General features: G+C 41.5%; 1 protein-coding gene across 1 annotated transcript in view; it reads right to left on the reverse strand.

Annotated features, from left to right (window-relative positions):
• The window catches only part of LOC308042252 (rap1 GTPase-activating protein 1-like), a gene marked incomplete at both ends in the record, with an annotated part of 106,859 nt that overhangs the window by 91,750 nt on the left and 273 nt on the right, over positions 1-14,836 (reverse strand). The window contains 7 exons of the mRNA XM_080347509.1: positions 2,984-3,097; positions 5,320-5,423; positions 6,660-6,806; positions 8,358-8,492; positions 9,158-9,244; positions 9,527-9,598; positions 14,554-14,709. Of these exons, the coding sequence (XP_080203635.1) occupies positions 2,984-3,097; positions 5,320-5,423; positions 6,660-6,806; positions 8,358-8,492; positions 9,158-9,244; positions 9,527-9,598; positions 14,554-14,709 (815 nt within the window). The remainder of the gene's footprint in view (positions 1-2,983; positions 3,098-5,319; positions 5,424-6,659; positions 6,807-8,357; positions 8,493-9,157; positions 9,245-9,526; positions 9,599-14,553; positions 14,710-14,836) is intronic.

Below are 14,836 nucleotides of genomic sequence, written 5' to 3' on the forward strand. Positions count from 1 at the left end.
GCTCCAATAGAAGTTATCTGGACACGTCCCTTTCCCAGGACTCCTGCTCCTGGAACTGCCAGTGGAGCATTACATGGTGCCACTTGGTCTCTCCACAGTCCTTGAGGTCCTCTAAGTAAGTTCATGCTCCTCTTAGCCAAGGCTCTCATTTCACCCCAAAAGTCTTGCCGGTATCTTCAGTAGGTAACCAATGACAGAGAAGCATCTGGTCCGCGCTTGATTGGCTTGATGTCCCTACTCAGATGAGTCTAAGGATGGAAAACACAAAAAAACTTTTCCTAGGATTTGGGTGTACACAGTACAGTGCTTGATTTTTCAGATGCAACCCAGAAAGCCATCTGATCCTGAGGAGGTTTGCTATGTGGTTACTTAGGCGGGGTTCATTCTTTTAAGTCTATCCCATGGGAAGAAGGATTATTTGGAAGCCTACCTGGACAGTAAAGCAGAAAAACTAAGGGTAATTGTCCCTGCACGTGGTAGAGAAGCCCAACTGAACAATGCAGTTTCATGGACTGCAAGCTAATCACTGCAGAATGGTGTGTTGGCAATCAGCATGTGAGGAAAGAGAGCGCTACTGTAAAAGAATTAATCTGTGTTCCCTTTACATTATTTCCAGCTTGGTTTTAGCACAACATGGACTAAGGGTTTGATTCGGTCTAGAATCTGTAATTATTATTTAAGACCAGCAGCAACATGCTGAACATTTTTGTGACAGAGAAATTTCCTGTGACACTACTCTCTGGGGAGAACCAGGAGTGGATTGATTGACATACTGCCAGGGATGACATTTTTAATATGGGCTGCAGAAATTGCTCTAGAACCAGCTGGAACTCTTTTTGCATTAGAAATATGCCTATATCACAATCCTGATTTGTGGCTTCACAATTAATGAACAATACTATTTCAGTAGAACTATCTTTGAGATAGCCTGTTAGAATTAAACTCCTAGACTGTTACTGCAATAATGTGCTAATACTGTTTTGGCGAATATAGTGCGCTCTATGTGGTGGAATTCCATGTCCTTGATTCCCTGTCCCAGCTATGATGCAGAAGCTATGACTTGTACATGGGCTGGTCCCTAACTCTGAAATTACAACTCTAACTCTGGCTAATCACCAGTTGTACTAAACTCCATGTTACATCCCACCTTGTAAACAAACTGTCCAGGAAAGAGCTAAACTACCACAACTGTGAAAAGACTTCTTCTGGTGATTGTACAAGTGGTTTTGGATCCAGGACTGGAAAAAGATGCTCAGAGAGAATCCTGGTGACAGAAATAGACTGCCAAATCGTACAGGTCATGCCTCATGTGCATAAACAATATTCATGCAAGTATTGTCAGTGAAATCCCATGGTATGTTTGCTCTCTGAAAGCATGTCATATCAATTTGAAACAGCCATTGCATCTGGTTCATCTCAGCTGATGAATAGACACTGGGGGCTGGGAAGTGGATGAAGCCCGCCATCAAATGTAGAAATCAGGAACAGATGTCAAGAAAGCTTCATCATTTTCTTCCAGGACATGCACACATTCTACAGTATGCTAACCAGGACTAACCAAATTATGAGATGTTTTCTTACTAGGCAGAATTCTTGCTGATTATGCAAGGTTACTTCATCTGCCTAATCAGAGCAAGAGTCCTTCACGTGTGAACCTCTAATTCATTAACAAGGTCCCAGGCAGTATGAGGATGGGGAGGTAGAATAATGTGGTAAGGCTGGAAGGAGTTGCTGACCAATCAGTGATTCCATGTCCTGCATTCTCTCTTATCCTTTGCTGCCAGAGCTAGCATCTTAAATGGTCTATATCTCCTAGCTGTGCTCTCATCCTCCACCAAAATTTTGGACACCCACCTAAACCAAAAACTAGTATCACAAAAACATATTTACCAGAACTCTGCACCTTGGCTGTGACAACATTTTGGGTAGTCGCACAGCTGAACTACTGCAGATAGTCACCAGCCTGCAATTCTTATGGAGCTTTGGATCTACCTGGAAGGAAGGCCCTTCCTTATCAGACTTGGCACCTGGAGCAACACACAGGCCTGGCTCTAGAGCATTTCCCGAAAGTTTCCTAGAGCAGCCCCAGTCCTGAGAAAGGGACATGCCTTACTACAAAGTACTCAGTGCCCTTTTTGCCACAGGTCTCATCCAAGTTCTCATGAAAAAAATCAGGTGTGGCAAGCTGTTCCAGAAAGTCAGCTGCAGTCCTGGATTTAGAGACAGGCTGCTCTGGAATCTTGTAAATGTAAATGTATAGTTTCCATTAAGTCCTGAAGTATCCTAGATAGGATCACATCCCAGCATAATGCAGCTTAGCAACAGCAAAGATGCACTACCAGGAAAGTACATTTTTATATAGTTTTTGACCACCAGAAACTGAAGAACTATTTTGCAGACTACCACGTGAAGTATTTTGCAGGAGTACACTAGGTATGGTATGGCGTACTTTAGCGATGAAACTTAGGTGCAACACATGAGACCCCACTGTAACACTTTGGGGGGACTGAAAACAGACTAGTAGTTCAGACTGGTTTGGAGCAGCAGCGTGAATCCTGCTTGAAGGGGCAGAACTTGAACACAACTCAACATTCCAACAAACCCTTGTCCAAGCTTCTCCATGAAGCTCCAAAATCAACCCAGAGCAAACTACAGAGGAAAAAAATACATGAGTAAGCATGGACAACTGAACTGCTAGGGCTTTGTGTATCCTGTTGGATGCAAACTAACATTACAGTAAAGATACAGCCAAATCACCTTTAAATGGTTCAATCTTTATTCACTGGCTGTTTAAGAAAGCTGACTTACTTACTTGCATGCTTGAATTACTGTTCCATGGCCAGACATACAACTTTTAAGATACTGCAATGCCTGGTGTGGGCAATCTTAGTAAATCCTCCAAGAGAGCAAGACATGCACCATGCTTAAGTCAATACCAGACACACTGAGTGTATTTCAAATACTAAAATTATTTTCAACTCACTTGCTTATCCTCCTGGGGAATTCTGGAGAGCTGGGACTGGAGGAACCATCAGACTTCAGGTCAAAGAAAGTTCCTGGACTGTCCAGCACCTTCCGTATCCTCTCTGCAGTGCCTCTGTTGGGAAAAAATAGAAACCAGCTGTACCCCATGGTCAGAGTTAACTACTATCTATTCTAACACTTTCTTACCAGCCACAATTACAAAGCTGGATCTTTCATATACACATGAAAGTACAGTTGTGTTGAGAAGAGTAGGTTCCTCACATGTGACCTGTTGAGGGCAATATATTAGAAATGGCCAGCTTTAAGCTCCTTTTGAATTGATATAAAAGTTAAAATTAATTTCTGTACTCTCTTTTAATTCTTCCTCTTTTTCTTCTACCCTCCCCATTTCATTGGTCTTAGAAAGTTTTAGGATTGATTAGAGAGTTAATGTATTTATTGCACAAAGAAAAAGGATCCAGCAAATTTCTGTTTCAGGAGGGTTACAATAGTTTTGTTGCTACTAGTACTTGTCAAGATACTTCTGAAGCAAGCTGTCTGTGTAAGTAACTGAAAAGTGGGGCATGTTTAATTAAGGATTGGAAAACTCAGGGTTTTTTTGGGTGAGTTTTGTGGCTTCAGTGATGGAGCTCACAAAGTTCCTCCTGGGTCAGCTCTGCTGTCAGAGCCTGCATACCATTAAACTACAGCTTCAGGGTGAAGTCACACACAGTGTGTTAATCTCTCTTCTGCCAGAGAGACTGCTCCAGTCTCCTCCATTCTTGCTGAGTGTACTTCCCATCAGCCCAGGTACCCATCAGACTCATGCATGAACCAGTTCATGGCAGAACCTGGCAGACAATCCAGTGAAAGTTGATACTTTTCCTGTTAGATTAATGGGCTGAATCAGTTCCATGAAGAGTTCACTGAACATCTGAGCCATCACAAGGAATAGGACAGGATTGGGTAGTTGAAAGAGTTAGTGGGACTGCTTTTCAGTGGCATTGAACCATTAGAACAGACCAGTTGCTGGTTAAACTGCACCTTCAAGAATCAACCAAATAGTTTTTCACAGAACACAAGATAAGGCTCACTGTTCCTCATATCTATAATACGATTACAAATAAACAAAAGGAAAGCTAAATAAACCAAATAACTTACCAATTCCCTCCTAGCAAAGGCCAGGGGAAAAACCAAACCAAAACAAAAACCAACCAAACAAAAACAAAACAGAAAGAAAAGAAATCTAGGGATTTTCCTTATTGTAGAAAACTTTTACAGATCTTTTAAGGGGATAGTGAATAATGTTGTACACAATGTAATGGGTTGGCAGGTGCAGCTGCATAAGGTACAAAACTATTCAAAGTAGTGAGGAGCTATGGCTACTGTGTTGGCTTAGACTGTTACATGGAAGTTGTCTCAGATTTAATTTTTCTCAAAGAAGGTTCTATACTGTATTCTATACTATTTTTATTCAGATTAGGTCCTAGGCATCTCATTAAAGAAAGGTCCAAGGGAATACCTAGAAGGGAAAATGTAGTAATTCTTCCTGTTGTGAAATCACTATTTTCCACATTAAAGATAGCTTTTTTCCCCCTTTTACGCTGAGTCTGTAAGCTGTCCCCTGGAATTCTTGCACCTGGAAAAAATGTATATTAGATGCAGAGCACTCATGTGACTTCTGAAACTCTGTATAATCTTGAAAAGGAGCCTCAGCAAGAACTGAGACAAATTTGATTTAACTAAATCTCTTGTGACCAACAGACAACTTTTGAATGGTTAAAATTCTGTCAAATATGCCAAATCACTCCTTGAACCTGTATGTTACCCTTTAAGTATTTCTCACACCATCTAATTTGTTTTGACTTAAAGCTTTTTTTAAAAAATCCTTTTTTTTCAAGGTATCAGAAGTTTTGTCTATTTGAACTTTTTGACACAAAACCAAACAAACAACCAAGCACCCAATTCTCCCTTGTCAAATAGAAGCCTTTAATCTGATTGTTATCTGAAAGTGATGAATACAGAACAGGAGAACCAGGAGTCCTGGAACATATTGCACAATATTTAAGAGTGACATTACTATGTTCCTCCACCCATTTCCTCCCTTCTTCCACTCATATTGATTATTCTCCTTTACAAAGAGCCCTTTTTGTTTTGTTTGTTTCTGTCAATTGTCCATTTCTCCATTAACTCATAATGAGGCTTTTCTTCCCATTCCAACCATTTCCATTTCCATACTCATTCCTGTCAATTACCTTTCTGTCCTTATACATGCCTTTCTATCTCCCCTTTCTCATCTCCTTCTATGTTTTTTTTTTTTTTTCTGTCTTTGTCTCATCTTCCCACGGCTCATACCTCTTTTCCTCCCGTATGTTCTCAATGCCAATGGCACTACTCCGTCGCCCATGGAACCAGCTAGCTCGAGTACGTGAGGGGCTCCTACCAGGCAAGGCAAAAGACTAGAAAAAAGGAAAGTGTGACAGAAAAGAGAGCGGGAAACATGACGGGAAACACTGTGGAGAACTGAAAGCATGGAAGAGAGTTTGCAATGTGGATCCAGATCCTCTCCTTTGCTTTGCAATACAATAGAACAGCTCAGCTCCACTGGTGCAAAGAGTACTTTCTGTCAGTGAGAAACATAATCTAGGGCTTACAAAGGTGGTACAAGAAAGAGACTGAAAGATACAGAAACAAAGTCAGAACAAGATACACAGCCACTATACAGAGAAAGAGGCTCAGGAAGGGAGGTATCCCCATGTGATGAGAGAAGGAGAGGCAGAATCAGGAAGGCAGAGAAAAATAGAAGTTAAAGGAGAGAAGGAGGCAGCAAACTCATCATTACTACGCTGTGAATTAGTTGTGCTGACATAAGGAATGCATACAACTGAGGAAACTGTCACCAATAAATTTCCATACTGAAAGGAACCTTCTTGGCTTACTCAGAGATGTGTTTTTGTAGTTTGCCTGTATACTGACATCACTAGTGCAAAGACCATAATCAGCTAGATGCACTTTGGCCAAAGTGACCATAATTCCAGTATCAGAAACATGGATCCTTTTCTGGTAACATTTGTCATGGATTTGTTATGCTCACACTGATCACATATGTTTGGTATCCTTATCAAATAAGAAAGCCTTTGATAGTGACTAGAAATATTCACTCTTTCTCACCCCAAACTTTATTAACTCTGCTATTTGTTCCCAACATACAAATTATGTTTACAGCAAAAACGCACCTTGAATAAGCATTGCACACCTGTTTATATTACAGAAAAGAATCTGATTGGTGAAATTGAAGAAAATGGAACAGATCTAGTGTCTTTATATTCTCAGCTCTTGCCATATGAGAATACAGCACCATTCTAGTCAAACCACAGTACATGCATTTTTTTAAGGTATGGCAACATACAGGATCTAATCCAGGATAGATATCTGATGCAGAATCATGTTTGGCTTTCTCCTCCCAGTCTGCATCAATCTCAGCTCTAGTTTACACATGAACTGAGGCTAGAGATAGGCACAGACAAAACAGATTGCAACACGTGCTGTCACCACTTGTGAGATGGGATTGTACAACAGAAAGACATTCACAGAAAGACAAAAGGACAAACTAATAGGGAAAGAGAACTAAGAATGTATGGATGGCTCACAAAGGTATGCCAGGTTTCTTCTTACAGCCCACTCAAATACCTTACCGCAGCAATGGCCTTAGGGCCCTCGGTGACACTCTGGCTGAGGGCAAGGCCAGGTGTAGCTGGGCGGCTGGGCAGGGTGGCTGGCTGCTGCTTTCTCATGGATATCCCCATGGTATCCAGGCTCTGGCTGCGGCCTCTAATCACCCGCTGAACAGTGGGGAAGCAGGGAAACAAACAAACACAGATACACATATAGACCTGCACACAGTAGAGCAGTAGGAAAAGTACCACAGTTTGGGTGGAAAGGTGTGATAAACCAGCACCAAAACCACAGAAATCCTAATTCCTAGAAGACAGCATCTTAGATATTACCCATTTTTGGTCCTAGCCAATTCATGGAGCTCACTGCCAGTGGAGATCTCTTCCTCAAGTTTATTCTCTACTTTCACTTCCCTTTTCCTGTTGCAAAAAATAGAGATTCCCTACCAGTATCCCAGCAGATTGGATAAGACAGCATAATCTGAAGAATTCTTACCCAGTACAGGCTACAAAACAGAAAATCAAACTCCTGTTCAAGACTGTAAGGTTCAGTCTTGCATGAACTTGGGTGTTGGTTCCAAAGGGAAAGGAGCCATACTAAAGTCTGCAGCATCTGGAAAAGCTATTTTTGAGTTTACTCAGCCTTTTCCAGCCTTCTGCAAAGGTCATATGTCTACATGACATGCAAATCACAGCATCTGCTATAAGTCAGAAAAGGACATTTTGGGATAATTAGTGTAAGACCCAGATGGGTAGGAAATTCCTGTTTAGCAGCAAAGGCAGGATAGACTGATTGTATGTAAAAACACACCTCATCAAAGCATCCCAGTTCTGACCAAAGCTACGCATATAACTATATGTAAATGGATTAGTTTGACAGCCCTTAACAACTCTAACTAGCCCACCATGGTCATCTGAAGAAATAATGTATTTCTCTGTCCAGACAGCTAACTTACACAAAAGAAGTGGTGAGGCACTTCCACAGAAGTGGGAGAGGAAAAGTAGATAGGAAAATGATATAAGATTCTCAGTTCAAAACTCAGTTTTCCTGTTTGTACAAAAACTTTCCTATCTCGTATCATCTTGATCACTTTTAAAATAAGTTCTGCCACCTGATTAAAAAAAAAAAAAAGAAAAAGAAAAAGAAAAAGAACAAAGTGTAATCTACACTGAACAAAAGAAAGTAAATTATCTCTGGCTTTTAGAGAGTAAGTAAAGCATCACAGTTTCTCTAGATGGTACACTCATAGATACATTAGAAACGCTCTTGCAGTGGCTCTTGCAAATATTTCAGTTATGAGGAAAATTAAGTGAAAGAGATATGCTGTAGGAACTGAAAGCTGCTTGCTACTAGGTATTACTATTCCTCTTGCAAACACTCATTCCTTTTTCTGTAAGTCATGGAGTGACACCTCGTCTAACATTAGACGACAGCATGAAGCATAAAGAATTTCATTTCTTAGGGACAATAAGGAATTCCACCCTAAGCCACACTGTAGCTCTGTAGAAAGGCGCACAGGAAGGGGAAAAATTTTTCTTGAGACATATGGCAAAGGACAGTTGAAGATGCTCTAGAGAAAGGCTGCTGGATTGAAAGACTTCTTCTGTCTCACCCTAAGCACAGCTGACCAGCAGAGTGAATATTCCTTGGAGGGACACACAATGAGCTTGAGAAAATCATGAGCAACTGGGTAAAGGAATCAATCCACTATGGCTCACCTTGAAATTCTCAAGGAAGCTCCCACTGCCATTCTCTATCTTGTCATCCTCCCCTATGGGCAACCCCATCATACTGCGGCTGCGAAGCTGCAGCTCCTCAAAAAGGCTCTCCAAGAGGGCACTCCGAGTTCTTTCCTGCGTCAACATTAGGAATGAAAACACAACTATTATTGGGGGCGGAGGGATTATTTTTCCTGTTTTTGCAATGTCTCACGTCTGTCTTAAAAAAACAAAAACAAAACCAAACATCATGAAGATTATTTTAAACAGTATGAAGTGGTTTTAGATGTGGTTTTAGTGGTTTAGATTTTATGGAACATATTACAATAGTACCTAGCCATTTTAAACTCTTTCTAAAGCAAGTCATAAAGGACACCGGTACTTTTTTTACAGGTGATGAAAAAGAGGCATGAATTGAGGGCATTTTTTTCTAGATCAGGTAAGCAGCAGAGTCTGGAACAGAATTTTAGTACCTTGAACCAAAATCAGTGAGATCAGTACACATCCTGCAGCACAATACTGAGTTTCAGCTAAAACAGAATTTCCTCCAGCAAAATGCATGCATCATATTCCCACTCTTACTTGAGGATTAGATCTTTACATTAGGAGGTACCTGTTCATATTCTATCACACCTGCTGTGAAATACAAAGGAAGTATCACATAGCCAAGTATCATAACATTTCATCTTCCTTTTTTAAGCAACACAAAATAAGAAGTAAAAAGTTATACTGTATTTTCTTAATCTGGCAGTAATATAATTTTATAATTTTTAATGCAAACAACAAGGTAATAGATCCACCTCTAATTTAGCAAATTTATCAGCTCGATAGCAGCTGTACTCAGCATTGATGAGCTTGGCCAAAAGGAATTCACGAAACTCTGCACTCTGCAAAACAGGATGAAGACTAGACTAGAAATGAAAACAATAATAAAAATATCACATGAGAAAAGCTCTGCCTTTCTGCTCTTTAGACCTCCAAAGTCATGTAGCCAGACTGACAACACTGACTCAGAACTCCAGGGTATGTACCATATTACCCTGCCATCTAACAGTGGACAAGAGAAACAAGCCTTTCTAAATATGGCTGGATTTGGCAGAGGGGGTCCAAAGAAGGGGACCATATTACCATATTACCCTGCCATCTAACAGTGGACAAGAGAAACAAACCTTTCTAAATATGGCTGGATTTGGCAGAGGGGGTCCAAAGAAGGGGACGTCATCTTGGGCTGTGACTGAAACCTGAAAAAATATAAGGGGGAAAAAATAAGTATCATAACACAAGTGAGACTATCAAAGCCTTCAGACTACTATGGTATATCTGATCCCTCCTGAATAATTCACATATCGTAAAGAACTCAAATATGTTATCCCATGCATCCAGCTCTTTCTGAACTCAGTGAATAAATGTGCTGATTTATCTTCCAGAAATTCAGTCAGCTAGATGTGCACACAGTAAAAGCAACAAAACCAATAAAGTGAATTGGTTTTTAGAAATCTTTAATAACAAGCAGTATATTTGGAAAAAAAAAAAAGCAGCTTCTATTCAGTCGGCAAGATTTACCTCCACTAGAAGAACCTCTGTCAATGTGATTATAGTGATCTTTTTTTTTTTCTTTTTTTGACAGAGAATTTTCAGTGAAACTACACTGCACAGTGAGGAGAGTATCTCAGTGACACCACCTCTCTGAGACACATATGGTACACATACAAAAGCACTTTCTCAGCAAGAGATAAGGATATCCATGTGGTTTTTTGTCTTTTTTTTTTTTTTTAACCGTGCTCCTGCCCGACATATCAATGCCAAAAAAGTAACTGTAATGAAGTTTTTATATAGTCAGTTGGCTCTTCACACCATTTACTTGTAATTATACACAGCTATCTCACCAGATACACACAGCAATTAAGAATATTTCACAGGCTTTTTTTTGCCAAGTTTGATGTGGTAGTTCAGATTTCTCACATCATAGGCCAGCACCCTTAATTACAAGGCCTCTCACACCCTCCCAATAGATATCTACCAGTTAAAATCCTGCCTTGCATTTTGTCAGGCATGTCAGCATCATATCTGTGCCTCGCAAAATTATGGAGAAGATTATTCTAGAAGTTACTGAAAAACATCTGAATGACAACACAGTCCTGCTTAACAAACTTAATTTCTTGCTACGACAAGGTTACCCACCTAGTTTACCAAGGGAAGCCTGTCGATGTGATCTTTTTGGATTTCAGTAAAGCCTTTGATACTGTCTCTCACAGCATCCTCCTGGACAAGATGTCCAGCATACAGCTGGAAAAACACTTGTGGGTGAGTAATTGGCTGATGGGCTGGGCTCAGAGGGTTCTAGTAAGTGGGGTTATGTCAGGTGGTGACCAGTCACTAGTGGGGTTCCTCAGGGATCCATCTTAGGGCCAGTGCTGTTCAATGTCTTCATAAATGACTTGGACACAGGACTTGAGGGAATACTAAGTTAGCCAATGACACTAAACTGGGAGGAGCTGTTGACACTCTCAGATGCAGAGAGGCCCTGCAGAGTGATCTGAGCAAATTGGAGAAATGGGCAATCACCAACTGCATGAAATTCAACAAGGGCAAGTGCCAGATATTGCACCTGGGGCACCGCAGCCCTGGCTGTACATACAGACTGGGGAACAAGATACTGGAGAGCAGTTCCGTGGAGAGGCATCTGAGGGTTCTGGTCAACAGCAAGTTGAACATGAGCCACCAGTGTGTCCTGGCTGCCAAGAGGGCCAGCCATGTCCTGGGTTGCATCAAGCACAGCATTGCCAGCTGGACCAGGGAAGTGATTGTCCCGCTCTCCTCTGCACTGGTGTGGCCTCACTTGGAGCACTGTGTGCAGTTCTGGGCACCACGGTATAAAAAAAGATACTGGAGAGTGTCCAGAAGAGGGCTACAAAGTTGGTGAAGGGTTTGGAGGGGAAGCCATATGAGGAGCAGCTAAAGTCACTTGGTTTGTTCAGCCTGGAGGAGGGTGTTGTGTATTGATAAGGATCATGGCTGAAAACATTGTAGCGAAACTAGTTCATCCAGCCACAGGAGATGACACATTCAGTATAGGGTGAACTGCGATTTACATATCAACAACAAGCTAACAAGCCACAGCCCAGGCCAGCTGGCCAATACTGGAGGTGGGGGATGAGCTGGAGGGTACATAGCTCCATCTTCTGATATGCACAGCTTGGCAAACAAAGGGGAAAAGCTCAGACCCTTCAACATGGCCCCGGATTTGTCGAGACTTGTCGATCTTTCGCAGTCACCCCTTTCCCCCGCAGACTCTTCTCTACTCGGAGGGCTATAAAAAAAGCTCGCTTAAAACAGCACTGATAGGGAATCCACCACCCTGAGGACCCTCAGCCCACCAGCCTCACCACGGGAACTAGACTAGACATCGGAGGATGCTGCCCTCCTAAACTACAAACCCCAGCATCCTCGCTGCGGGACACCGGAGGGCATACACACATCTCATCATCCATGCTGCGGAGCCCTAAGAGTGACTGGATCCCTCATCTGTTTTTTTCTTCCTTTCTCTCTGCTCTTTCCGTCTCTCCTTTTTTCTATACCCCCATTTCTTTGTCTCTCCTTCTGTGAATGGTGATATATTACTCTCTTTCTCTCTCTCTTACACCTTAGTTTTCCTTCCCTCTGTACCACTCTTTTTCTCTCTCTCTTCCTTTTGAACATATAAGAGTAACATTATCTTAAGCTCTGCTGTTGGATTCTTCTAAGTCCCATATTATAGCTACTAATGGTTGCCAATACATGGCTCGTAGTAGGACTCTTGCTGTTAATGTATTGATAAGTTCTGTGATATCATAAACTATTTTTGCAAAGCCACTATTTGCTGTAACTAGTATTCCAACACATACTTTTAGTAAAACTCATAACTGAATTGGACCCCTGGAGTGATTGTCTGTCATTCACTTCACATAACCGCACAGAATTAACCGACAGTTAACTCACACCTGGTCTCATCTGTTGAGTCAGGGCGTGTGTCGCATTCAGAGTTAACTCATCCCTCATCCCATCTGTTGGGACAGAACAGAGGGGAGGCTCTACAGCTTCCTCACAAGGGGAGAAGGAGGGGCAGGCACTGATCTCTTCTCTCTGGTGACCAATGACAGAACCCAAGGGAATAGCAGGAAGATGTGCCAGAGGAGGTTCAGGTTGGACATGAGGAAAAGGTTCTTCACCCAGAGGGTAGTGGAGCATTGGAACAGGCTCCCGAGGGAGGTGTCACAGCCTGTCAATATTCAAGAAAAGACTAGACAGTGCCATCAGGCATACAATGTGAACTGTGGGGTTGTCATATGCAGGAACAGGAGGAGATGGACTCGATGATCCCTGTGGATCCCTTCCAACTCAGGACATTCTATGATTTTAATTTTCTCATTGCAAAAATTGATTCAAATAAATAAATGCCATTAATATTCCAATTTAACCACAAGGCACTAAAGCTTAAGTAAATGGGAAAATGGATGGAAAAAAATTTTCCTTCAGTCTCTTAAGTACTAGAATACTCTCAAGGCAGAATGAGTTAAACGCCCTTTTGAAAAGCCTTTACAGAAAATCCTGCATTGGCTCTAGGGTCCTGACTGGGACTATTTCATTAAATGATACAGGCAACCCTATTACAGTAACCAAAACAATGGCATTGCAGACAGGGAAAGATGAAAACAATAGTAGGAAGAGACAAGACAAACGGTAACCTTCCCCAGCTCTTTCTCATGTCATTAAATGAAATCCAGTAAATTTCTGTGCCCTATAAAACAGAAAGCAAGACAAGAACTAGGACCCTATGCCCCTCATCAACATGAAGCTATCAATGTTCCTTGTGCTATGTCCCTGATCAATATGAAGCTATCATATATACCAGGCTCCCCATAGCACAAGGAACAATAGAAGGTGGTTACTCCACTCCCAGCACACTTGTTGGTGGGAAAAGAGATGGGTATCCTGTCCAAATTTTTATATTCTCGGTGTTCTTGTAGATTTCCAAGGCATAAGGACCAAATCAACATTTCTACATAATACGAGACATAGCACTTTGATTAAAATGTTTCTACAATAGAAACATCACAGAACCTGAGCTTCTGTATATTTTCTTCTCTCTCAGCATGACTGAAAGTTGAGCATAAAGTTACATAGGCATCCATACAGAGTCATGTTACAGTGAAAGAGCTGTGTGCAAAAGCTGCAGACAGGGAATTGGTTTTCTAGTAGAGCTTCTTTCAACTGGAGGGCCCAAACAGGTAGCACTTCCCTGACAGATGGGAATCCTGTTCTGGGATCCCCTGAAGCAGATGTAGCTGGTTTGAATTCCATAGATTAGGCCAACCAGCTGCATCTGAGCTGCAGTCTCCGGCAGGGCAACCTCTCAGCGCTGTGCTCTGCAGCATGAGCAATGCAGACATAGCTTTCAGTTAGGTGAATGAGTTTTACCTGACTTATATGATGCAAGCAATACATCCCCCAAAATGGCATAAATTTTTCCTTGTGCTCTTTGATGTAAACAACAACAACAACAAAAAATCTGAATTTGTCCTGCTTCAATTCCCAAGCTTTAAGCTTCAGAAATTCATCAGCCCCTTTGAAAAACATACAAGTATATTCTAGTTCCATGTGTAGATTCTTAATAAATTGATTGAATTACTCTTTCATTTTCTGTTTGCTAGGTAGAGGCACTAAGCAGTCCTGCAGTAAAACACTTGCATTCCAGAATCTTGGTCTTTGTCAGCCTCACCTCCTAGCCCCATCCAGATAAAAATGTATTTATGAAATCTGAATACTCAACAAACATGAACAGAGATTGCTAAATAGCAGCAGCCACACTAAATAGGGAGGACCTATGTGAACCTATAGAATAGAGAACAGCATAGCAGACTGGAGACTCCTGGTCAGAGAACAGAGAGTGTGTGAAGGGCAAGGAGAGATGGTGGCAGCTACTGGATTTCTAGGTCTACTGGTAATAGATCTAATTATTGCCTTTCACTGAAAATTGATGCAAAGAAATAAATACCATTAATATTCCATATTGATCAAGTTTGCTAAAAGTGCAAGCAGAGCTGTTAGGATGACAGCTGGCTGAATCCGCACCTCTTCCAAAAGCCCAAGAACAGGTTTCCACTTCAAGGATCAATATCAGCAAATCAGTACAGAGGAATCTATTGGCTCTGTTCACCTTGTAGAAAGTGTCCCCAGTTGTGTCATGAGTGAGCTGAACTACCACATAAGCGTGTAGGAAATTAGAAGCAATCATATCAGGGACAAAAGGTGTGCTTTCATCCTGGAAGATGATGGCTACAATGTCATTCCCAATGTGACGCTTCCGCTGAAGCTAGAGACAGAAAAATAATAAAGTGAGAAGGCAGGTGAAAAAGAGTAGAACAGTACAATGGGCCCTTAAATACCAGTCTATTTAACATCTTCAGTCCATCTGTTGAACCAAACCCCTCATCAATTAA

The sequence above is a fragment of the Nesoenas mayeri genome, assembly GCF_963082525.1.
Source record: "Nesoenas mayeri genome assembly, chromosome: 1".
In the NCBI taxonomy this organism is placed as follows: Eukaryota; Metazoa; Chordata; class Aves; order Columbiformes; family Columbidae; genus Nesoenas; species Nesoenas mayeri.